At 51.6% G+C, this 25,855-nt stretch overlaps 1 protein-coding gene and 1 long non-coding RNA gene across 2 annotated transcripts; one reads left to right on the top strand and one right to left on the bottom strand.

Moving 5' to 3' along the window:
* Positions 1-650: 650 nt before the first annotated feature.
* SLC35F6 (solute carrier family 35 member F6) lies at positions 651-21,562 on the bottom strand. The gene is made up of 6 exons (XM_055399673.2): positions 21,351-21,562; positions 12,440-12,512; positions 11,184-11,355; positions 10,511-10,723; positions 9,715-9,825; positions 651-8,241 (listed from the first exon to the last, which is right to left on the bottom strand). Exons 1-6 carry the CDS (start codon positions 21,425-21,427, stop codon positions 7,772-7,774), a joined length of 1,116 nt encoding a protein of 371 aa, XP_055255648.1. The 5' UTR covers positions 21,428-21,562; the 3' UTR covers positions 651-7,771.
* A 25-nt stretch (positions 21,563-21,587) lies between these two features.
* Positions 21,588-25,037, top strand: LOC129539255 (uncharacterized). Its single transcript, XR_008682428.2, has 4 exons — positions 21,588-21,691; positions 22,272-22,528; positions 22,701-22,772; positions 23,974-25,037. It is a non-coding gene; the product is annotated as an uncharacterized LOC129539255 (long non-coding RNA).
* The last annotated feature ends 818 nt before the right edge of the window (positions 25,038-25,855 follow it).

The raw sequence follows: 25,855 nt of genomic DNA, 5'->3' as shown, positions 1-25,855 counted from the left end.
GCCTGAGGCTAGGGTCACCGCGAACACGCCACGAACGCTACTCAGAAATGAGCGTTAACTCAGTTCAGTTCAGTTCAGTCGCTCAGTCATGTCCGACTCTGCGACCCCATGGACTGCCTCACCAGTCTTCCCTGTCCATCACCAACTCCCGAACCTTGCTCAAACTCATATCCATTAAGTAGGTGATGCCATCCAACCATCTCATCCTGAATGCTGTTAATGATTAGGGTCGTGGGACAGCCAGGATGGGGACTCTGACAAGGAGACCAAGCAGGGCAGGCCTCAGCTCTTTTCTTGGATCACACGCTCCAGCATTTCAATAGAATCATCCCAAGGGAAACGATCCCTTCCCTTCCTGTTGGGGGATAATATGCTTGAGAGCAAATGTATAACTAGATAGCTAGAATAAAGGGGGTTTTATATTATGCTTTTTTTGTTTGTTTTACATTTTCTAGATGTTCTGTAGTAACTTGTACTGTAATCAGAATGTTACAAAATCAGTGATTTTAGAGAACCCTTATTCACTGCTGGCTGGTGGGGATGCACAATGGTGCAGTCACAGTTGAAAACAGTATGGCAGTGGATCAAAAAATTAAACATAGAACGACTATATGATCTAGCAATTCCACTTCTGCATATATATTCCAAAAAACAGCAGAGGCTTGAACAGGTATCTGTACAAAAAGGTTCATAGCAGTGTTATTCACAGTAGCCGAAAGTGTCTAAGTGAATGAATAGATAAATAAAATGTGGTATACACATACAATGGAATATTATTCAGCCTTACAAAGCAAGGAAATTTGGTTACATATTACAACATGGATGAATCTTGAAGGTATTATGTTACGCGAAATAAACCAGACACAAAAGGACCAATATTGTATGATACCATTTATATGAGAAGCCTAGAATAGTCAAATTCATAGAGACAGAAAGGTAGGATGGTGGTTGCTAGGAGCTGGGGGAAGTGAGCAAAGGAGGATTATTGTTTAATGGGTACAGAGTTTTCGTTTGGTAAAATGAAAAAGTTCTGCAGATGAATGATGGCTGCACAGCAAATGTAAATGTACTTAATGCCACTGAACTCTACTCTTACTAATGGTCAATGTGGTAAGTTTTATGTTGTGTATATTTTACCACAATAAGAAAGAAAGGGAAGAGAGAAAGAAAGGAAGGAAGGAAGGATATGGGAGGAGGGGAAGGACAGGGTAGGGGAGGTGGGGAAGGAAAGGAATGTTTGGTTGAGCCCATTGAGATATAGTCAAATAATAGAAGGATGGTTGTTATCCAGTGACACAGAGGCAAGAAGTCCTACTATACTAGTCTTCAAGACTTGTTAGTCAGACAAAGCAAATCTTCACTCATTTTGCTTTAGACCTCGAGTGCCTTCTTTGCCTTATTAGAAGTAAGTAGAAAATAAGGTGGGTTTCCAGGTGGCTCAGTGGTAAAGAAACTGCCTGCTAATGCAGAAGATGCAGGAGACACAGATTTGATCTCTAGGTCTGGAAGATCTCCTGGGGTAGGAAATGGCCACCCCCTCCAGTATTCTTACCTGGAAAATACCATGGACTGAGGAGCTGAGTGGGCTGCTGTCCATAGGGCTGCAGAGTTGAACACAGTTGAGCGACTGAGCACAAATGTTAGCAAAACATTGCATCCCTAGTAGTTACCTATGGAGCGACTGAGTAACAACAGAAAATAAGGTAGAAAATAGTTAAGTAAATAGTTAATCACACTAGGGGATTTTTAAGTAGAATATGGGAGACCCCTGTAAGTTAACAATTACTCAAGAGAGCAGGTTTACTTAACCACAAGACCAAGCAGTGCTTTCTTAGCAACAAAACCCCCAAACAATTAGGCAGGAGACTCATACTGCTCAGTGAGCTCAGCAAGTTAATGATCCCTAGGATATGCTCTCTGCACACATAAAAAACAATAATTTGTGAACTGCACTTGACCATGGAGAGACATGAAAAGTATGAAAGACAAACAAGTTACCTAATTGTGAAGGGACCCATCCAGCATCAAAGTCAGGATCAGAATGGACACCAGGACCATCATCCTCAGAGCAGGATCTGGCACTTCTGGGAGAATGGGAGGCTGGCCCAAAGACAAGAATTCTGATTTCTGGAGAGGCCAGGGCCAGTCCTTGTATATATGTGGGTTGGGGCTGGCATCTGGCCAGGTATCACCCTTTTTGAATGGCAGTGGGTGACAGAATTATGAGTGAACTCCATGCCCAAATGGGCTCCTTTTCTTTGGGTATTAAGGTAGACCATGAGCCCCAGGTGGTGCTAGTGGTAAAGAACCCACCTGCCACTGCAGGTTAGACACAGAGACATGGGTTTGATCCCAGGGTCGGCAAGATCCCCTGGAGGAGGGCATGGCAACCCACACCAGTATTCTTGCCTGGCGAAACCCATGGACAGCGGAGCTTGGTGGGCTACCGTCCATGGGGTCACACAGAGTCAGAAATGACTGAAGCAACTTAGCATGCATGCATGAGCCCCACCCACATTCCCCAGTGCCTCTTGCTGGTCAGCATGGAAGAATCTCTGGATCATCAGTAGGAGCAAGACCACAGATTCCTAGAGATGCCTGTGAATGTATCTGGTTCACTTCCTTTATCCGTGGGAACAGGAGACTGATGCCTGGAGACACCTGTGAATATATCTGGCTCACTTCCTTTATCTGTGGGACAAGGAGACCGATGCCTGGGAGAGGAAGGGGCTTCTCAGGCCACTAGTTAGAGCCAGATCTGGAACTCTGGATTCACAGTCAAGAACTCTACTCACTACATCAAGTGGCAATGGAACCCAAGTCTTTACCTTAGAATGAGGAACAGAACCTGAGAATAATACTCTGAATCGAATTTTGGTGGCCCTTTCCTCCTCTGACATTTATTTTATAAATAAAAGCAAACACTTCTGATTTTGTGATGCCCAAGGTGCTCTCCCCCTTGGCTGTTCCAGAATCTGGGTGAGAGTTCCTGCCTACCTTGAGAAGGTAACAACTAACTCTCAACAACAGGCAGACTGGGTTGATGTGGGTCTACGGTCCTTTAAGGCAGCATCTCCTTGAGTTGGCTGGCTGGAGCTGTGCTTGGAGATGCCCGGTGGGTCCACCGGTGATGGGGGGTGGACTGAGCAGTCTGGACCCGGAGACCCAGTCTTTGGTGACAGCTTACACAATAGACCATCCAACAGCCAAGGGCTCAAAAATCTAAGTCTACACTTTGAATGGCTCTGATCTTCATCCTCTCCACCATTTCTCTAGTTTGAAAGTGTTGCCATTCACTTGTGTCCTACTCTTTGAGATCCCATGGACTGTAGCCCGCCAGGCTCCTATGTGGGATTCTCCAGGCAAGAATACTGGAGTGGGTTGCCATGCCCTCCTCCAGAGGATCTTCCTGATCCAGGTATCAAACTCAGGTCTCCTGCATTGCAGGCAGATTCTTTACCATCTGAGTTACCAGGGAAGCCCTTCTTTAGTTTAGATCCTAATTAACCAGTGTTTCCTTGTTGTTGTTTAATTTTTTGGCCACACCACACTGCATATGGGATGCTTGTTCCCTGGTTAGGGATTGGATTCACATCCCCTGCATTGGAAGCATGGAGTCTGGACCACCAGGGAAGTCCCCAGTCGGCGTTTTACCAGTCTCTGCCTTTAGTACCTCCTTATGCTAGTCAAACCTGTCTCCATATAACCACCAGGTGATCTTCCCAAACAACAACTTGGATTTCATCACTCCTTTGGCACCCTGCTATCTAAGGATGGAATTCCAATGGCTCAGCAAAGCCTGAAAGGTACAGCACCACCCAGGGGCCTGTGCCACTCTCTGGCCTTGTCTCTTGCCACTCTCTGTGTTGTACTCATGGCTGGCAAACCAACCTACTCACCTGCAGCTCTTGAATTCATCATCTGGTTACACACTTAACACATTTCTGTGCTTTCACCAGCTGTTCCTTGCTCCTAGAATATGACTTTCCTCTTCCTCTCCTCCCAGCCTGGAAGACACCTGCTCATTCTGTGACATGGGCTCCAAGGGAGCTGACAGCTCTGAGCTGCTCTCCCTGGCTCCACCGCCCCCGCCCTCAAAGGCCTCTCACTAGGAAACATCTGCTGGGCTCCAACTCCTTCCTTAAACATCTGTCTCTGGTTTTCTCTGATGGATCCAGTTCTTGGAGCACTTCAGTTCTCAATGAAAGTCTGAATTATGGGATAGAAATCCTATATGTATATATATTTTTTGACAAGACAGATGTAGAAGACAAATTATGGTTACTAGGTGGGAAAGGGAAGAGAGGGATAAATTGGGAGGTTGGGATTGACATATACACACTACCATATATAAAATAGATAACTAATAAGGACCTACTGTACAGGGCAGTGAACTCTACTCAATACTCTGTAGTGACCTATAAGAAAAGGCCATTACACAGGCCTTTTATCTAGCTATCTAAACAAGAGTGGATATGTATATAACTGATTCACTTTGCTATACAGCAAAAACAAAACACTTCTGTATTTTTATTTTTGGTTGCACTATGTGGCATGCAGGATCTTAGTGCCCTGACCAGGGATTGAACCCATGCCTCCTGTAGTGCTGCAGTGGAAGCATGGAGTCTTAACCACAGGACCACCAGAGAAGTCCCTAATGCAACATTTTACATCAACTATACTCCAACAAAAATTCTTTAAAAGATGAAAAAAAAATTTTTTTTTGGACAGAGTTCTTACTGAAGAAGGGCGATCTATAAATTTTATGGCTATAGGAGGAACCCCCTGATGACCTCAGATTTTCAAAGGATGTAGTCAACAGAAGGCCGGGTGGGCTCTTAACCAAGGGAAACATGAAGAACAAAATCAATCTGCAAGCACATCAGAGAGGTGAACACACTTAGGAAGCAAAGAACCTCCCTCTTGTAGGCAGCCAAGGTCTGGAGAGGTAACATCACTTGTCTAAAGCCACAGTCAAGGAGGGTTGAGCTGAGGACACAGGTCTCTGACTCCCTTTCTGCTTCCCCCCAACACCATGTGGCCATTCAGTCCAATCCTCCTACCATCCTCATCAGGGGACTCTGACCGCCTTGAGTGCCGTTCGATTGTTAAGAGACCTTTGGATGAGTGAAGGCAAACGCTACTGCCTGGCACGGTCCTAAGTCTCTTTTGTGGGCAGCGAGCCCAAGGGCTCCTCCAGGGCCTGGATGGCAGTCCTGGAGGATGCTCCTGCCCCAGGGTTTTCCAGGACCACTATGAATGGGGCAGAGACTGGTAAGTTCACAACAATGCAGATGGCCTGAATAACACAGTATCTGAACTGATGTTTCTAAGTCTGTTATCAGTCAATTCTAATTTTGGGGTCCAGGGCCCCCTTACCTAGCTCAGAGCAGTAGGCCACAGCTGCAGATGTCCCCACAACCCTCGAGACTCGGTGGGAGAGTAGGGATCCTACCCTCTCCACCCAATGACCAGAACGACACAGCACAGCCTCCCACATTCATCCTTTGCAGCCCCCCAGACACCAGGACAGAGGAGGTGCCTCCATGGTCTGGAGGGTGCTTAGGTTCAACATAAAAATTTCACGAGGCATCCTGTTTGACCTTATAATCGACATGAGGTTTATAGTCTGCTCTGCAATAGTGTTAACAAAAGATCCCCACCCCCACCCCCAGCAAAACCGATGCTCCACGCCAGGGCTCTGCTGGGACCTCAGTGCCTGACAGCCACCCTGGTGGGCAGAGCAGCCTGACAGGACACTCCACTGTAAGCATTTACAGGCACCTTCCATTTATTATCTTAGGTTAATGCCCACAGCCATCCCGTGAGACACAGGCCTCCCCATTTTAGAGATGTGAAGACCTAAAGCAAGGTGCCCGAGTGGGTGGCAGGCCTGACTATGATTCCCCCTCCCCCATGCTCCGCGCCCCACACTCCACAACCCTTCAATGCTAAAACCCACATGGTCCATGATTTGTGTACTTCAGCCAGTCCTGGGCTCTTAGTTCAGGCTCCCAGCCCTGCTCCGATGGGAGAACGGGATGGGCAAGGACTGAGAACCAGCAAATTTGTCTTTGCCAGTCCCTGGCTCTGTGCCTTCTTGAGAACTGTCTTCCTCTCTGGGTTTCAACTTCTTCATGGAACAATGGGGGTTGGGGCTAGATGATTTCTCTGGTGCATTAGAGTTTTTCAACTCTGACGTTCTAGACATCACCTCCAGGAATGTCCTAACCCTTGTGCTTCTTCCTTCTCACTAAAGAGAAAAGTCCATATTGCCAATTTCCCTTTGTTTTTTAAAGATAAAAGGCCTGAAACGACACTGTAAGGCCCCCAGGCTTAGTCCCCACCTCCTCACTCTCCATCTCCTTCCCCTTGTGACACACACCATGGCCCAGAGGAGCGCAGGGCCCCCTGAGACTCAAGAGCTGGGGGTACAGGATGGTAAGAACCTGCTGGATCTCCACAGCCTGAGGGCTTTGCTGGTCAGAGATTCCTTCCCCAATGACCTATTTTAAGGAAGGCATTCAGTGTTTTGTTTTCATGATCGAGCTGCCCAGGGGAGTGAACTGAGGCTCCAGAAACGGCCACAGAGCAAGGACCACTGGAAAGAAGGGCGCTCAGCTCCCTGGGGTCCCTGCTGCCAGTTCCCTCTCCAGGGGTGGATCGCCTGGAGGACAAGAGCACGAAGATCCCAGAGACACTCATATCGTAGGTGGGGCCACAGGTTTGGAATCAGGCAATCCGCACTTGGAATACTGGCTCCATGAGGACATCACCTGACCTTCTCTGGGCCACAGTTTTCTCATCCGCATCTGCCTGTGCAGGCTGTTATGCACTAATACACACCTGGGATAGCAGCATCACTCTGAACGGTAGACTCCTGGGAGACCCATCACCCTGGAGGGCTCTCCATGGAGTGGGGGTGCTGGGGGTGGAGCTGAGGCCCAAATGCCCTTGACACCCCAGTCTGCCAACTGGTCTTGTAACTGCAAGGTCAGAGCCCTGGGCAGGAGAGCCCTTTGGGCCAAACAAAACTCTGGGACTCAGCTTCCTCTGTTTTAAAATGGAAGCTGAATCAGAGTTCATAAAAACTGTTATCAAGGGCTGCCTGGAAACCCCCTGTAATCTCTCCTAGGTGGGGTGGCCCGGGGGTGTGAGCGAGGAGGAGGAGCACGGTGGGCAGGAGGCATTTCCAATAAACGGGCTGTTCCTCCTTCCCAGGTTGGTCCTACACCATGGACACCTTGTACAGAGCAGGATGCCAAGGCCCAGAAGAACCCGGTACAGGGCTGGGGAGCACACAGTGTTTGCAGCAAGACCCCAGCTGAAACTTCAGTCTCCAGACAGAGTTTGGGAATACCTTACAAGTTTTAGAAAACAGGGTGCTTAGTTCTGTTAGAATTTGCTCACTGACCTCTCTTCCTGGGAGAACCACATTTAGCTTATGACTTAAAAGGAAGCCCTAGGGCTGCTTCAGTTCTACCCCATGATTTAGCTCTAGTATTCCAGGGGGCTGGGGGGCTGGGGAAGCCTGGCAGGGGTTGGGCAAGGCACTCGGGTCTCAGAGAGGGCTGGGTAACACCTCTCTGCACGGGGTGGTGACAAAGGAAGACCTGGATGTTGTGGCAGTGGCTGCCCTGGGTGGAGGTCGGTGGGGAGGGGGCGGGGTGAGGCCTTGGGGACAGAGCATTTGAGGTTCACTAGCCCATGTGGTCTCAGCCTCAGGGTGAACAAGGAGTGTCCAGGTGGCGGCAGAGGCCCCACAGGAGGCTCAGCTGGCATTGTTGATGGCAGTCCGAGAGCCCCCCAGCAGCCTGTCATGCTCGCCTTCCTCAGCCGGGGGCCGGCCCCTGGACAGGCGGGCCAGCAGTGGGCGGTGCAGCCCGTTGTAGAGGGCAGTACCCGCCAGGAGGATGAGAAAGCCAAGGATCTGCAGCGGGTGGAAGGTCTCCCAGCCCAGCGCCAGGCTCAGCGCCCAGATGACAACGGTGCGCAGGCTGTCCAGCACCATGCGGGTGGTGGCACTCAGCTCCTTGGTGACGCTGATGCCCGCGAAGTTGAAGAAGGCGATACTGCTGATGTTGCCCAGCAGTGCCAGCGCGATGAGTGGCTGTCGGCCCACCTGGCAGAAGGCATCCAGCGCGTCCTCCAGCGTACCGCGAGGGTTTCCACTGAAGGAGCCGGCGGGGATGTAGTACATGGGTATGAGCAGCAAGGAGAGGATCACGAAGCCAAAGAGGCCTGCGGGAGTGGAGGGAGCACGTCAGGTTCTCTGCTGGAGCCCTGGTCCCGCCCTGCCACGGCTTGACCTCTGGCCACCCCTGCCAAGCCTCCCTCAAACCAGCTCCTTCCTTTCAGGTCCTGGAGGCGTCCTGCTTGTTAGAAACTCAAAACTGCCTACTGAATGGGCTCTGGCTGCCCCTTCTCCACTTTTAACCTGTTTTCTGACTGGACCAAGAACAGGAAATACACTTTATATTGTGACCAGTGCACAGTCATGTACACACTGCCACAGAACATCTATCCTTACAACACACAATGCTGTCTGCCATTTTTTAAAATTCGGTTCTATTCACTGACAGGATTGGCTGGCTCCAGGCACTACACTGCTCTCCCAAGTGTGCAGAAACACAGCTCTCTAACTCAGTGCTGTTGGTCTGTGCCAAGGAGCTGGACTGGAATGCAAATCAAGGCACTGCTTCACTCAGAAGTAGCTTCCCTGGTGGCTCAGATGGTAAAGGATCCATCTGCAATGCGGGAGACCTGGGTTCAACACCTGGTGGGGGAAGATCCCCTGGAGGAGGAAATGGCTACCCACTCCAGTATTCCTGCTGGAGAATCCTCATGGACAGAGGAGCCTGGCAGGCTACAGTCCATGGGGTCGCAAAAAGTCTGACACGACTGAGCGACTAACGCTTTCACTTTCACTCCGCAAGTCATGCTAGAAAAAAATAAGTGGAAGCGACCAGTGTGCTTGATGACATAGTCGATTTAAGTGGTTCACGTTCTGTCGTAAGCCCTCAGCTCACAGTGTGCCAGGCACAACCAGCTCCCTGAGGAGACCAAGGGTCACACCTTGATTGCATTGCTCTAATCCACCCTGTTAGTTTTATATTTTTAAAGCACTGACTTTGACTTACTTTCCTGCTCAAAAACCTTTGGTAGTTTTTCCCTGCCTCTCATTTAAGATCTAAATCTGCTTGCCTAATGTTCACGGTTCTCTACAACGTGGCCCTGACATATTCAATTCCTGGTTATTTCCCCAACATCAAACCTGTACCCCTGCCCAAACTATTCGTCACTGGTTTCCAAACTCATGTCCAGCTCCCCACATCTCCTCTCCGTCTGCAGTTCCCTCCTTCCCCCTCTTGCCTGCTGAAACCTGTAGCTCGAATGCCACCTTCCCTGGGCCGTGACACTCAGATACGCTTGGCAAGTGAACGATCACTTGAGTCAAGGTGGACTGCCTGCTCCTCTCTTGGTCAGCTCCCCTAAAGTGCGCCTTGCGTCTCATTCATCTTTGTCTCTGTCCTCCTTTGGCTCCTGGCTGAGTGCACGGCACGTGTCAGAGTAATTGTCAACATGAACGTGGTGAAGGGAAGGATGGGAGGCGGGAGGCTCACCCCTCTGAGGCTCCCACCACACTCTCTCCACGTGCCGCCTGCAGGGCGAGCCCCGCCCAGCGCCCTCCCGCCGGCCCACGTTCACACACACCCTCCGTGCCGACCGCCCGCAGTGGGTGCACGTTGTGCTTATACACGAACTTCTCCTCCAGCACCATCTGGATGGAGACGATGATCTGGGCCATGATGATCAACAGGTCCCCTGTGGGGAAAAGGAGGGGCCCAGGGTGAGGCCAGGGCTTGGGGAGACAGCTCCTTCAGGGACGGAACAGCCCCCCACGGCTCATGACTCTGCAGGGCATCCCTGAGCCTGATCTCCTGGCCCCCGAGGGGTGGGGCAGGCCAACAGGGCAGGCACTGTCACCCCCCCTCCTCAGGTGAGGCTCCAGAAGGCCCAGGGGTCTGAGGGCTGCACAGCTGGGGTAAGTGGGTCTTTTGAGAAGCAATGGGGTTTGAGATGGACATTTCTGGCTTAATTCTGCCTCGGAGGGACCAGGGTGGCCACTTCACAGTAACACTGCTGCAGGCCTTCCTTTCCGGGACCGTAAGACTGACAGTGATGACGAGCACAGTGCAGAGTGCCGGCTGATCACTGGGTAAGTGCTCAGTAAACGTTCATGCGTTTCCTCTCCTGGATCCTATAGGTTGTGTGGCTGTAAGTAAATGTAGCCCAAGCCCTCTCCCTCTCTGACCTCCCCACTCCTTACCCACCCCTCTCTCATGCTGCTTGGCCCTTGCTTGCTCCCATCACCTCAAGAGCAGGTGCAGGCCAACAGCTGGTACCCCACACACCCTCCCCTGAGGGCTGGCAGGCAGCAGAGCCTATCAAATGCTTTTTCCCCTGACTCTGTGTGGGGTGACCCCTGGACGCCTGTCCCCAGCCACACCTGTGATCACTTCGCTGAGCTTGTGCTGGCTGTCGTGCTTGCTCAGGAGGTCAGCCAGGCCCACCACCACCAGCCCGGCGATGGTCGCAAGGATGCCCAGCCATTGGCTCAGCGCCAGCCTCCGTCCCAGGAAGGCCACCGAGAACAGGCCTGTGAAGATGATCACGGCTCCCCGCAGCATCTGGAAGCTGGAGGCACTGGTCATGTTCAGGGCTGGGAGAGGAGAGATGTGTAATGTGAGCTCCTGAGGGCCCGGTTGCTTTGTTCACTGAGGTGTCCTCAGGGCTGAAGGCAGGCCTGACGCGTGCTAAGTACTCAGTGAATGCTGGTGGTGTGTGTGTGTGTAAAGGTGTGTGTGTGTCAAGGGAGAGCTGGAGATGAGCTGTGTGTGCGTGTGTGTGTGTCAAGGGGGAGTTGGAGATGAGTTGATGAGGATGAGACAGAGGATGAGATGGCTGGATGGCATCACTGACTCAATGGACATGAGTTTGAGTCAACTCCAGGAGCTGGTGATGGACAGGGAGGTCTGGCGTGCTGCAGTCCATGCAAAGAGTAGGACACGACTGAGCTACTGAACTAAAATGAAGATGAGCTGGGGGTGGGGGAGGCTCTTTCACCAGCATCCCCCTGGGGCCACAGTTTGAACCCTTGGCAGCCTGGCCTGGCGACTCACCCACATACATGATGCTGGTCCCTGTCATGTCGCAGAGGGCTGGGGGCAGGAAAAGGAGAGGGTTGAAGGGCTGCTGGGGATCTGCGCTGCTGTCTGGGTGCCGTGCAGCTCTGCACCGGAGTAGGTAGAAGGCGGCCAGGCAGGAGAACTCTCCCAGGAACATGCCCACTGCCTGCAAGGACAGAACCAGGCCAGTTCAGAGCTGGAAGGAGGTTCACCTACAACTAATTTTTTTTTTTCTTTTGGCCATGCTACATGGTTTTGGGCTTCCCTGGTGGCTCAGATGGTAAAGAATCTGCCTGCAATGCAGGAGACCCAGGTTCAATCCCTGGGTTGGGAAGATCCCCTGGAGAATGGAATGGCTACCCACTCTAGTATTCTTGCCTGGAGAATCCCATGGACAGAGGAGCCCGGCGGGCTACAGTCCATGGGGTGGCAAAAAGTCAGACATGACTAAGCGACTAACAGTTTACACGGTTTTGGGATCTTAGTTCCCTGACCAGAGATCAAACCCATGCCTTTGGCAGTGAAAACACAGAGTCGTAACAACTGGACCACAGGGAAGTCCCATAACAAAAATTAAAAAAAAAAAAAAATCTTTCCTAAAATAAGAGTTTACCTATAAACCCAACATGTAAAACAGAGAAAGGCAGAGCTCCTGTGTGGGAGCTGCTGCCTCCTATGTCTACTCTTAGTTCCTCAGACACCTCGATGGAAACCCTAAGGCTATAGCACCTGGCTGGAAAACCCACCAGTCTAGGCCACTTTCTGGTCAAGTTTCAGACGGAGAAGCTGAGACCCTGAGAGACTCAAGAACTTATTTAAGGTCACAGAGCAAGTTGCTGGCAGAACTGAGGCTGAAATTTGTCTCACCCACTTCCTAGTCCAGCAATAAGGTACCTTCCATTGATGGTGCCTGCCCTGTCCCAGTGGGTTTGGGCTCCCCATGGTTGGAGAGCAGGTTTTACTAGGGGTTGATTTTTCCAAATGGGTTCTGAATTTGCCGTGGTGAGGGCTGGCCTCACGGTGTCCAGGACATGACCACTCGCCAGGACTTGTGCAGGCCTCCCACAGGGAACAGGGCTTTTGGCCTCTTCTAGGGGCACCCCACACCTTGGCCTGTGTTCTGGGGAGGGAGACAGAGAAGCAGGGAGCAAGGTAGGACTCCACTCCTAGGACAGGAAACAGCAAGGCCTCACGGGGGCACCTGCCCTGAGCCCTGGGAGACAGAGCTGGGAGAGGAGAGGCACATATACCTGGAGGAAGGGATGCTGAAAGCTGTGTTCTTGGCTCCCTCCACAGCCCGGGGCCACAAAGTTGTCCGCCCACCTGCAGCAGACAGAGAGAAGGTCAAACCCTGCAGTGCACGGGTTCTCCCACCTGGTCCCAGGCCTGCAGAGTTCACGCCTCCTGATGTAAAGAGGCCAGACTTAGGGGACTCGGCCCAGAGTGGGGTTCCTTCTTGAAGGGGCTAATCTTCACGGTAAGCAGTCTTCACCTGGGAGTTGGGACAGAAAGTGGGGGCCTGGGCACCTTTAGCTGAAATCTCATGAACTCCTAGCAGAAATTTAGCATTTCTTCAAATTATAAATATACTATTGCAGGACCTACAACTCTGTCACACATGGAAATCAGAGCTTTTCTCATTTGAGTCATTGTAGATACTGTGAAGTATCACTTACACTCATCACTAGTCAAAAATTACAATAATTAGACCCACTGCTTATAATTTCATGTGTTAAGTGCATGCACATACCTGTTCCTATATTACAAACTGGCTTTTTTAATGTCTGGATAATCTTATTTCAATGCAATTAGCTTTTTCTTTTTCTGTAATCCTTGGGGTTTTATTTGCACACTTCAAAACACTACTCTAGGCTTCACCAGACTATCAAAGGACCCATGCTCAAAAAATATCGAGTCCCTGGTCTGCAGGTCACACGGGCCCTGGGAAACGGCCACCTGACACAGTCCACCCAGTCACCTTCACATAACCTGAAGGCAGATTTTACTAGCAGTGGCTTAGAAGCAGGTGGCAAGGACATGGCACTGTGGAGTGGCCTGCCAGCCAGCGCCCAGCAGATGGGCTGACTCTGGCATGTGGCCCCACCAAGTCCAGAACCTGTTATGGCACAGTGCTTTGGGCAGCTGCTATCAACCATTCCGCACTGACCAATGTCTGTCACTAAAGCTTTTGTCCCTGAATTTCATTTTCACTGGGCTGTGTTATGTCCCTGGGATCAAATCTCTCCTTCATCTGAAAGCCCTTCATATATTTGGAGATGTTTCCACCTTCTGAATCTTCTGGTTAAACAGCCCCAGCCCTTGCTAACCTTTCCTTCCGTGGCTGCTGATTTCTGGAAATGCTCCGGTGGGCCCAGGCCCAGGCCCAGACCCAAGGCATGTGATCTGGCCTGGATGGAGTTGGGCAACAGGCAGGCTCCTCCCACGTGTTGGACATCCTGGTTAGTTGACCTGGCTTGGACTGTATCTGCCATATCACACTGCTGACTCAGGTCAACACAGGCCTAGGGCTATTTTCTGTGGGTCATTGACCTGCCTATGCTTCCCCCACCCCCGACTATAGCACCCCACGAATAGGCAGTGGCTATCTTTAAAGTATAAGGCTTAGGTGTGTATGTGTGTGTTACATCACTTCAATTGTGTCCAACTCTGCGACCCTATGGGCCATACGGTCACCAGGCTCCCCTGTCCATGGGATTCTCCAGGCAAGAATACTGGAGTGGATTGCCATTTCCTACAAGAGGGGATCTTCCTGACCTATGGATTGAACCCATGTCTCTTGCATCTCCTGTGCTGGCAGGCAGGTTCTTTACCACTAGCGCCACCTGGGACTTCTGAAATGTCTTTCCTAACAATATCTGTCAAGAGCAGCTACACTGTGATCCCCAGCTATCTTCTAGCTCCTCTCTGCACAAGCCTCAGCTCCCAGAGGGCAGGGAAGCCTTCTGCCTCCTGTACCCTGAGCAGGGGCCACTCCACTTGCAGGTCTGGGTTTGACAAAGATCCTGAACCAGGGAGACCCAGGTTCGGTCCCTGGGTTGCGAAGATCCCCTGGAGAAGGAAATGGCAACCTACTCCAGTATTCTTGCCTGGAGAATCCCCACGGACAGAGGAGCCTGGCGGGCTATAGTCCATGGGGTCGTAAAGAGTTGGACATGGCTGAGCGAGGAACACACACAAGGCAGGGCTTCTCTGGGATCTCTTTCCCACAGCCTGGGGCAAGAGCATGATGCCCAGAAGCAGGCAGCAGGTAGGGTGGGCTGAGCGGTGATGGTAGTACAAAGTAGGAGGGAGAGACCACATCTACAAAGAAATCTGAACACATCCTAGGGTAAGTGAGCAAAACAGGGCTATGGCAGACTTATCTCAAGGTGAGAGACCCCATCTACTCCCAAAGATGAGCGGAGGGATGTTAGGAACAGTGCTTGCTTGGGAACAGTGGAGGTCAAAGGGGAGCTGATGGGCCCTTAAGGAGAAGTGCTGATGTGCCTGGTTGGGAACGCTGAGGAAATCTGGGTTGGGGGATCAGGATGTAACCATACCTGGTACCAAAGGGGCAAAGAAAGCCCCCACTAAGGACAGAAACTGCCTGTTCTCCAAGGGGTCTCATTTCTGCCTGATCTGCAGTAGATTCTGACTCGGGGATCTCTCCCCGTGCAGGACAGGAGCCAGAACGTGGGCCAGCCGCCACCTGCATGGCCTACCCAGGTAGCCCACTCTCCAGCCAGACTCATTGTCACAGACAAAGCCCTGGCGGAGGGCCTGGGTGAGACAGCAGAGAGAAGCAGGGAGAGTGAAGAGTTCAAGCTTTACCAAGGGCACAGAAACAATGGCCCTGGAGCAAGTGAGCAGGTCAGAGAGACAGTTCCCAGGGCTCCTCCAGAAGGAACAAGGGAGGTCTTGCCAAGGTCATGGTCAACCAGAAGCCTAGGACAAGGGCTGGTATGAAAGTCCCTTCTCCCTCCTGGGGCCGCACCCAGTGCACAGACTGACAGGCTCAAGAAGACCCCCTATCTGGCGGTGGGGCCATCTCCTGGAACTCCCCCAGGGCTACTGCCTCTGCGTTACTTTCTGGTCCCACAGTCACTCACTAGAGAGGATGTGAGCTCAGCATCCAGTAACTTCCACAGCTTTCTTTGCCCCTAGAACCTTATTATACACAAGTTTAAACTGTTTGGGTTGCATGAATGAACTTCTAGACCCCACCAGACAAATAGACAGATGGTGACTACAGTCCAAATGCACAGTGCTAATTTGCCACCTGGTCTGAGTTGCCCCCTGCTGGTGGGCAGGCCTGCCCTTCCCTAGGGATGGGCATCTTGAGGAGCGCTGGAGGGATGGTGCTAAGCCTCCTCTCCTCCCCTGGTGCTGTCTCCTTTCTCCAAGGGTTGGGTCTGTCTGAACAGGTTGGACTGGGCAGGTTCCCAGCAAGGGAAATGGAATCTTTTTGTATCTGAGGGACCGGTGCAGGTTTATAGCCCCAGGGATCAGGTGTCAGGACACGCTGCCCCGCCCAGCCTCTTCGGGCCAGGGAGGAGTTCAGGCCTGCAGTCACTTTGGGAAGGAGTCAGGCTTCCCATCCTGGCCCTGGGAAAGGTCACAGAAGCCCTCAGGTAGCACAGAACAAGGGCCAAAAGCCAGCCCTGGCTCATCTGGGGGTGACAGCAGTGACTCCCCAATGGGATAGCATTTGTCTCCTTGAAAAACACTTCCCTAACATGTATTTATAAATGCACAGTTCATTGTATACTGACTTTGTACCAGACCTGTACTTTTCCTTGAACTGGCTGAGCACTTCACATGGGCTGTGTGGTTTAAGTCTCAAAACAAGGACCCTCATTTTAGAGATGGGGACTTTAGGCCTTGGGCGAGAGAGAGCCGTTTCAGCCTCATACAGTTAATGGGTGGATCTAGGGCCAAACCCACCTGCTTGAACTTATTTTCAGAAAAGGTAGCAGGATATATGGAAAGGTCAGACTTCAGACTTTTGAATGTCACAGGTTGGATGAGTTATAGATATCTCACTTATAAAATGGGGATAATGATGCCAACACTGATGAACTCGCAAAAGTAATAAATAAGACATAAAAGACCTGGCAGATGGCAGGGAGTCAACAAAAGTTCTTTTCTGTCTCCTCTCCCTCTTTCTCCTCTGCTGTTGTAATGCTGAAGAAGATGAAGCCTAACAGTTTTACGATGACCTACAAGACCTTTTAGAACTAACACCAAAAAAAAAAAAAAAAAAAAAAGATGTCTTTTTCATCACAGGGGACTGGAATACAAAAGGAGGAAGTCAGGAAATATCTGGAGTAACAGGCAAGTTTGGCCTTGGAATACAAAATGAAGCAGGACAAAAGGCTGAGTTTTGCCAAGAGAATGCACTGGTCATAGCAAACACTTTCTTCCAACAACACAAGAGACAACTCTGCACATAGACATCACTATATGATTAATAGTGAAATCAGATTGATTATATTCTTTGTAGCCGAAGATGGAGAAGCTCTATACCATCAGCAAAAACAAGACAGGGAGCTGACGGTGGTTCCGATCACAAACTCCTTATTGCAAAATTTTCCTCTGGGCTGGGTGGGTGTGGCCTCAGCTCCGCTCCACCTGAAGGCTTCCAGGGAGTGTCCCTCCTCTGCGACCCATCTTGCAGGACGAGGCAGCTGGAGGGCCAGAGAGTGCCGAAAGAAGAGGATAAACGTGGCCATCATCTCGGGAAGCTCCTAGTTTCACAGACGAGAAACCCAGGGGCCAGAGAGGGCTTGGGGCACACAGGGAAGTTCTAACACCAAGCACCTTCTTCCCCCTGATCCTTCCCACTTCCCTGGCTGAGGTGGGGCAAAGGTCAGCCCTGCAGGTGGGCCCTCCACTCTCTGGACACTCTTTTCTGGGGAAAGCCTAGGGCTGGAGGCCTGTGGGGACCCAGGAGGTTCAGATGGAGGCCACATGAGGAAGTGCCTCCCACAGGCAGAAGCGGTTTCCTTCAGAGTTCCCTGGGCCTCAGAAGGCTGCGGGGTGGGCTTGCCTGCCTAGGGGTTGAGTCATGTTGGCATGGCCTGGCCAAGTCAAAACTCCAAGCTCAGCATTCCCAGAGGTCTGTGTGTGTGTCTGCATGGGGCTGGGGGGTGGCGGTCAGAGGCTGAGGAAGTGGCGGTGTGGCTGCCTCAGATCCGTCAGTTGTGTGTCCCCTTCCCGCAGAATCCGGGCCATTTCTGCTCACATCCTGCTGAGTCAGCCTCTTTCTCCTGCTCCAGACCTTAAGAAGGGCCCCAGGGCTTCTCCACCCTCTGGGGTGTCATAGCAGGGGCTCACGTGGTAAGAAATGATGACAGTCCTTCCGTCTCTTAAGGATAAGAAGACTCTCCTCAGGAGCTCTTACAGCATGTGTAAGAGGTAGGGCAGGAATTTTGTACCCATTTTATAGATGAAACTGCAGCTTGGAGAGGCCCAGTGACTCATCTAATCCCACAGCTGCCAAACCACAGGCTCTCCGCTCTCCTACACTGCCCTCCCCACTGCAGGCTTTCTCCAGATTTCAGGCTTTCTCCAGCTGGCATTAACCCCTTGGAAGCAATTATCCTGTGCTGCTCACAGGGTCGGGGGGGCGCAGCTGCCAAGGCGAGAAAGTCAGAGCGGGCATAGAAAGGAGATTGACAGCCCTTCCCCAATCAAGGCCCATGATCCCAGGCCCCCTGTCCCCCTCCTGTAGGGTCCCAGGACCCAGCGGGTCTGATGGCTGGAAAACACGGCCCAATGGCCCCTTCGTGGGGTGGTGGGCTTCACAGCCTGCAGAAGTTTAGGAGGGGAGCTGAGCCTTCCTGAGTGAGTGTCTACTTGACCCTGGCTCTTTATGTGCAGAACCCCAGCTCGATTCAGGAGGATGCGGTTCCAAAAGGTGCACTGGTTCAGGCAGACAGCCCCAGGCAGTGCCAGGGGAGGCCGAAATGTCTGGTCTCTAGGAGGCGCACCAGCAGAAGGCCTGGTAGTGGGGGAGAAGCAGACAAAGAAAGGAGAAGGGAGGGGACCTCTGCCCACACCCAGGGGCCTGCCTGACCCATGACTTTCCCTTCTGCACGCCGGTGGCCCCCAGCCCAGCCCAGCCCAGGCAGCCTGGCTCCTTGCAGGGCACCCAACCCTCCTGAGTGGGCAGTGACCTCCTCCAGCAGACAGCTGACCTATAGTTGCAGTACAGCAGCAGCACGTGCTCACACCCACTTCCTCATCTACTGTCTTCAGTCCTCCCCAGAAGCCGGGGAGGGAAACCTGCTCACTTGACAGCCCAGACACTGCTAAAGGCTCCTAGAGACTCTAAACTTGAACCCTGAGTGAGCGCTGGGACAGAGGCTTCAGATGCTTGCCACCCGGCCCCAGAAGGCACTCCGATGGCAGGGAGGGGAGATGCCACTGGTAGGGTTACAGTGCCCATGGGCACATGCTTGCCTGTTTTTGTCGGGAGGTGTAAGAGGAAGGCCCAAGAAAGAGGAAGTTTGGGGGACTGGACCAAAATGCTGAGACCTAGGTCCTAGACACCAACCAGCTGAATCACATACACAAAAACTTTCCTTGGGACCTTGACTGTAAATTGTGGGGATTAGAATGGATAATTTCTATGTTTCCAACAACTCTAAATGCCCCTGAGAATGACTAGAGAAGTCCCCAGCCTCATTCATATTGGAGGTTAAGAGCATGGATTCTAGAACCAGACTACTTAGGCTCAAATACAAACTCTGCCACTTCATAGCTCAGTTGAACCTGGGCAAGCAAGTTCCTCTTCCCAGAATCTCACTTTCCTTATCCAGGGACAAGAAATGTGTCTACCTCACAGGGTGATTATGAGAATTCATTAACTCATGAGAGGCGGCTGGGGCAGGACCTGGTACATGGTCTTCTCTGTGTCTGTGTATTAGCTGGTTAGCACTTACTTGCTGTGGTCACATTCCCATCTGTCTGTCCCTGCTGGAAACTGGAGGTCAGAGTGTGATTTCAAATTGATAATCCCCATCAGGATGTACACCACTGCTTTCCCATATTCTTTCTGAGAGCATCCTTCTCACAGTCTGGCCTCAGAACACTGCTGAGGGTCCAATACTAGGGCCTGTCACAGGAAGGGAGGCTCCTGAAAAGCCCCACATCAGCTCACAAGCAAAGGCTGGGTCCCCACCTGGAAGCCTCTTTCTGGCCTCTCAGGTAGCCTCCAGGGGCAAAGCCTCCTGGGGCTGAGGATCCTCTGGTTTCTCACTAGACTGGTTTGGACCTCTTTAATGAAGGAGCTGAGTCAGCACAGGTAACCTCAGTAGTAACTCAGCTCTCCTTGATGACAGTGGCCCTGGCAGATCACAGCTACCCTGTAAGCACCAAACTGAGGCCTTGGCTTGTGGGACTGATGGACAGTGACTTGTTCTGCGGCCTTCGGATCCTAACAGAGATAGTAGAAGACCTCAGGTGGAGTTTCCTTTACAGCTAAGCGCTCAGCAAGAGGAGCACCCTTCAGGAGGCCTCAGGGCCCAGGAGCCCAGCACAAGACACAGACATGGCTGGCCAGAGCCCAGTGGGAGAGACAGGTGGGCCCCACCCAGAGGTCCACTTTCCTGTGGAGAAGGGAGGACACTGTGCTTGTCAAGCATGTACCCATCTGTCTCATCCACTGCAGATTCTAAGCACCTCAAAGGCCAGGACCTTCCCTTGGTCACTTCTCAGGTCACTTCCCTGAGTCTAGGCAGTGGCTCCCATACTGAAAGTACCTTATACATGTCTGAAGAATTGAACAGAAGACCTCTCTCCCAGACCTCTCTCCTGGGGCATTTCTCACATCACTGATGGAATGTGCTGGGGAAAAACACTCCAGAAAATGAGTAAGATACAACCATCCCCACCACCCCCACGGGCCTAGGGCACAGCCCTCAGGGTGACTGGGGTGACTCCTCTTTGTTTCAAGCCTGGCAAGACCCAGGTGGAAACGAGGTCTGACTGGGAGAGGGTCACTGTCTACTGTCCTCCACATGCACCTTGGAATTGGCTCAGAGAAAGGCTGGGCTCTGGGTATTGGGGCTCTTGGTGGGCAGAGGGGCAGGAAGGCCCGGTGCCGAGCTAGGGACAGAGAAAGAGCCAAAGGGCCATCAAGAGAAGGGGCTGCCTCTCGGGACCTCCTGCTTGTTACAAAGAGGAGATTGTGCTTGGTCCCTCGGCCTCATGACAGCCCCAGGTCATCAACCCCCAACCTTCTGAGGACTGTCCTTATGGGCCCATGAGCACCACGCCCTCTGACATCAGAGCAGAACTCCCCCTGCCTGCCCTGTCTGGGTTAACAACACTCCTGTTCTCCCAGGCAGAAGCCCAGGAGTGACTATTTGATCCTGTGGGTCAGGCCTTGTGGTTTCACTCTGCACCTGGTCTCTCCCACCTGGCCCTTCCCTTCCCACCTCACCTCCACCTCCAAGGTCCCCTCATCTGCTGTGCAGCAGCCCTGGAGTGGAGTGGTTTTCCCTCCAGCAAATTACTTTTCATCTTGACCACCAGGTTCACTGAATCACTTTCTCAAAAGCCCCTCTTTGATTGTGGGATAAAATCCAGCCTAGGCATTTGAAGCGAGTTACAATCCCCTTAGATTTGGCCTTGCTGCTCCTGCCTCGAGGTTCCCACCATAGCTGAAATTCCACCCAAGCTTCAAGGCCCAGCTGAAACCAGTTCTCCAGGAGGGGCCCATGGAGCACCCCCTACTCTGTCATCGCAGCCCTCCATGCTCACGGGTTACTCGGCTAACGTGGCATCTATCGTAGCCCTCCCCGGCCCACAGCTCCTGGAGGGCCGCGTCCCTGATGCCACCTTGTAAGGGACAGCGGAGAGGAACGCCCTCCCATTAAAGATGTTGTGTTGGAAAGTGACTCGCTGGGATCAAAGCGGGGGCTCGGATCTCCAGCCAGGACACTTCTTGCTCCTCGCATTCCCCGGTGCCTTGCACCTCTTGGGTGGTCCATAAACCGCGTGAACCGATCAGAGACAGTGGGCTCGCTGGTGAGGCCAGGAAATGACAGCCGCGAAGGGGAAGGGCGCAGGAGGAGGGCGGGGGTCGCCAGCGCCCCTGCGGGCGGCTGCAGACCCTGCCAAGCCCCAACCCCTCCCGGCCAGGCCCGGACTCACTTTGCCGAGAGCGTGTTGATGGAGCCGGTGACGAGCATGAGCCCGGCCAGGAACAGCTGGTACTTGGTCCAGGCCATGGCGGCGGATGCGGGGAGCGCGATACTAGGGGACCCCCCGCAAACTCCGCGCTCGCTCGAGATGGTAGCTCGCTGCCCGGTCACCCGGGGGTCTCGGGAGCGAGCGCTTCCGGGCCGGGAGTCACGTGACCTGAAAAGGCCCCGCCCCGCGCCGGCTCGCTCCGCCCCGCGGAGGGCTCGGGGCCGGGGTGTGTGCGCCCGCGATCTCGGTACCGGGGCTCTCCCGGGCGGGATTTGCGAGCGCTTGTCCCCACAAAATGACTGGTAAGTCACAGCCCCAGGCCTCCCCATCTGCAAAAGAGGCTGATGGGACGGTGCAATGACATTGCATCCGTGGATGTTAGAGCGCTCTGTAAACCCTTTAGAGAAATTGAGCTGAACAATGTCAGAGGCAAACCACAAAGTAGAAACGCCCCTCGTGGGAATCGCGTCTCTACAGGGTACCTAGGGAACTCCCAGGAGGCCTGAGACTAGTGCCTAGAGATCCCAACCTGGGGTGTGGCTCACATCTTCCAGAAAAGTGGTGTAAGAGTCTAGTTCCTGCTCCCTGAGAGACCATTTTATAGCAAAGGAAGCTAAATTGAGAGAAGCCAAGTGGTTTGCTTTTGATCACACTACTGAGTGATGGGTTGGGGGGGGGCGGTTGCACGCAGATTCTTCAATGTCCCCCAGATCTGTGCCTTCTGCTAAGCCCCTCCACCAGTCTCAACCCACTGCTCCTCCCTGGATTCCTGGGATCCTGCTCAGAGGTTTATGTGCAACGGCACCTCAGCTTTTGAAGTCCTCTTCCTGGTTCTCAGCTCCCAGCCGCCCTCTGTCCTCACCTCTGGGTCTCTGTCTGCAGCCCCTGCTCATGTCATACCACAGGCTGGAACTCAAGGCCTTGGAGGACCTGCTTCAGACCCAGTGAGCACATTGCCTCATTACTGCAGATCTTGTTGCTAGAGCTGCGGAGATGGGGCCTGCCTGCCCACTCCTCCTGCCTGCTCTAAGACTGCCTTGACCTTGTGAAGATGATCAGTGTTGAATCAGAAAAAACTCTCAAGGGGCTGGACCAGGAAGAGAAGGTCCAGCCTTCTATCTGAAGATCTGATAGAGAAGGTGTGTAAGTGGGGTTTTGGGCTATAGTGGGAGGTCACAGGATAGAGGAGAAGGGCTGTCCCACAGAGGGGAATGGCCATGCCTTTGCCCAGAGGTATATGTGGGCATGGAGTGTGTCTGGGACCCACAGATGATCTGGGAACTTTCCTGCAATGTGGCTTGTTCTTTTCAGTCAGTGGGGAAGTCGAGAGATGCAGAAAGAGGTTTCTTCTGCGCTTATCTTCAACACCACCACCAGTTTCAGGTAAAGGGATTACTTCAGTTTTCCAGAAATACTGAGTGAAATGCTGGGGCATGTAGAGATGAATGAATTTCTGTCCCAAGGAGTAGACTAGCTCGGTCCACACCAGCTGCATAGCCCATCGCTGTGGGCTATGACACACTGCAGCGCTGTGACACACTTGGGGGCTCTGGACTGTTCTCCCCTTGTGTATCAAGCCAAGGACACTGTCTTGAAAAAAACATTACAAATGATTAGTGGTGTCATCAGCCCAACATGATGTCACTAGTAGCACAGTCTTTGTCTCCACAGTCACATCATAAAATGAATGTTAATTTATCACAATGTTCTGAACATTCATCAAATTGCTGTCTCTGGAGTCAGGAGACAAAAAGAATTGTGGGCAAATATACTTGTAATCCTCTAAGTGCCAGGCACAGAGCTGGGGAAGGGACCCCAAAGACAAGCAGGAGACCTCAAGGAGTTGGGATTTCACAGAGGAGAGCAGTGAGTTCACCAGTCACCATGCAGCAAGTGAGGATGTGTAAGAGGCAGTGTCAGTCACTCAGTCGGGTCCAGCTCTTTGTGACCCCGTGGACTGTGGCCCCCCAGGTTCCTCTGTCCATGGGATTCTCCAGGCAAGAATACCGGAGTAGGTAGCCATTCTCTTCTCCACAAGATCTTCCCAACCTAGGGATCGAATACTGGTCTTCCACATTGCAGGCAGATTCTTTACCATCTGAGCTACCAGGGAAGCCTGTAAAAGGCAGACAGGATTGTGGAAGGGAGGGATCCCCTGAGAGGGGTGGGAGTAAGGACATGACAGTGACAATCAAAGCTGTTCTGGAACAGCCACCCAGTTTGTGCCAAGAGTTTGACCCCTGTGACCTCAGTTTCACAGTAACCCCATGTGCTAGAATTCAGGGGAGCTTTGAGCAGGGGCTTGAAGGATGAGCAGAATTGCTCCAGGTGCAGAAAAGGGTTGTTCCAGACAGAGGCAACCACATGGAGGACACCCGAGGGATTGGAAGCCAGTGACCTACAATGAGGTTCCAAGTATCTGCAGGTCTGTCTAGACTATACTTTCCAGGTAGAAAGTAAGGTTGACATTAGTGACCCCCTAGGTAGCAGCAAGGCTTGGGGCCTCAGAAGATTGGAATTCTGAGAAAAGTAGAGAGGAATCAGGTTGGATATTGTGGACAAAGAATGTAACTTGCCATTTCAGGAAGTGGTGGCCATAAAGCCACCCCCAGCAGTGCACCTGCACCCTGAGGGGATTCAGTTTGGAGAAAAACTTGGGATGCCGGCCCTCCGTGGTTAAGGTGCATATCAAAGGAATACTTTCAGTAACCCCAGACTCCTGCATTGCCCCATACAAACTAAAGCACTGAAATCATTAACTTGAGGTTTCTGTTTTTTATGTATGTGTGATTAGGAGGGTTAATGTTAACATTAGGATTAATGTTCAACCACAGGTTTTTTGTTTTCCCCAGCAAAAACTATATATTCTGGCTCCTCCCTTACCTTTAAGGAACAGTTCCTCAGATCTATCCAAGAATCTGATCCCAGGCTACAGTCATCAGTAAGTTCATCAAATAAAGTTCTCAGTTTTTAGGTTTTGTGTGTGTGTGTGTGTGTGCGCGTGCGTGCATTCTTTTTTCAGTTGACAATATGTTCATACACTGGCTTTGCAAAATCCTTCAGATTGTTACTTGATGAAATTCAGGGGTAGAGCTTCAGGTGTATTCTTGTTGCAGTGAAAAGGTAAAAGAGGTAAAATGGTAAAATGAATTTTTCTTTCTTTCCCTTTCCTGAGAACAAAGAAGATAAAGAGAATAGTGAGCAGGCCTGATCATTCCTAGTTTTTACTTGAACTGTTCCTAATCTGTAGTCTAGAACTAAGTTTGCTTTTCTCAAAACTAACTTGACACTATGTAATTTACATCCTGCACCTAACTCCCCCAGACTGCATGAGCTACATTCTGCACCTGTTATCTTTTAACTCAGTGCTAATTACATCCTGTACCTGGTGCTTACCTTTACCCCAGACCACCCTTTGTGGTCAGAAAGAAGGCTGAAGTACTATAAACCAGAGACAAAGGGACCCAATTACAGGGGTTACCTGACGCCAGCTCTGACTGTTTTGAGAGAAAGCAAGAAGAAGACTGAAAGACCTTCATAACTTCAAGCCTCATCATTTACCCTAAGACCACAAGACCCAGGCTATACAAAGTCTCTCTGTTCCTGCAGGAAGTGGAACACAGTTCCTGAGGTACTGGTCTGCTGTGTTCTCCCCTCAGCTGGCTGAGGATTAAAGTCATCTTTCTGTTTCCTCCAAACTCTGTCTCCATACTTTTTGTTTGATTTCAGTGGGCAGAGAAAGCCAAGATTATGGCAGTAACCTTTTGCATTCAAATTTGCCTCATGATTTTGTAAGTCCTGATTTCCTGGGTTTAGTAACATGTTCCCAAACGAGCCACAGATGTTGTTAATACTGGGTACTTGGCCTGGATCTCTGCCCTCCTAAATTTCTGGGGTGATCTGGTGTCCTTGAGGATGCTGCCTAGGGAAGTTAGTGAGGACTTTGGTGGCTGGGGACAGTGGTGATGGATGGGTAAGGTGAGGTGGCATAGGGAGATTAGGGGCCCTCCGGGGCCTCCTCTCTTCCACTCTGAACCTTTACAAAGTCAGAGGTGGGTCAACCTTCTTTGGGTGGTAATCTTGCCCATCAGAGGAGCAGTTGTCTTCTAATTGTTCAGTTTTTATTGTCTTGATTAAAGACTTCAGGTTGCCCAAAGATCACCTAGAGTTACCTGAAAAGGGGCAAATGTAGCAAATTTCAGCAAAGGGAGGAAATTTACTGAGCATTAGGGCTTCCAAGGTGGTGCTAATGGTAAAGAACCCACCTGTCAATGCAGGAGACCTAAAAGACTTGGGTTCAGTCTTTGGGTTGTTAAAATCCCCTGGAGGAGGACATGGCAACCCACTCCAGTATTCTTGCCTGGAAAATCCTATGGACAGAAGAGCCTGGTGGGCTGCAGTCCATGGGGTTGCAAAGAGTCAGACATGGCTGAAGTGACTTAGCATGCATAGCATTCACGCATAGG

The sequence above is a fragment of the Moschus berezovskii genome, chromosome 11 (genome assembly GCF_049115385.1).
Source record: "Moschus berezovskii isolate FMDL1 chromosome 11, NW_MosBer_1.0, whole genome shotgun sequence".
Taxonomy (NCBI): domain Eukaryota; kingdom Metazoa; phylum Chordata; class Mammalia; order Artiodactyla; family Moschidae; genus Moschus; species Moschus berezovskii.
Note: the sequence above shows the minus strand (reverse complement) of the source record. Positions and strands in the feature narration are given on the sequence as shown.

Bases quoted from the DNA above. Each gene is read 5' to 3' on its own strand.
- SLC35F6 (XM_055399673.2), bottom strand. From the start codon at position 21,427: ATGGCCTGGACCAAGTACCAGCTGTTCCTGGCCGGGCTCATGCTCGTC. The intron at 10,724-11,183 runs GTGAGTCGCCAG...CTCCTCTCCCAG, and splicing joins GACCAGCATCATGTATGTGG to CCCTGAACATGACCAGTGCC. The intron at 8,242-9,714 runs GTGTGTGTGAAC...CCACTCCCGCAG, and splicing joins GCGGGCGGTCGGCACGGAGG to GCCTCTTTGGCTTCGTGATC.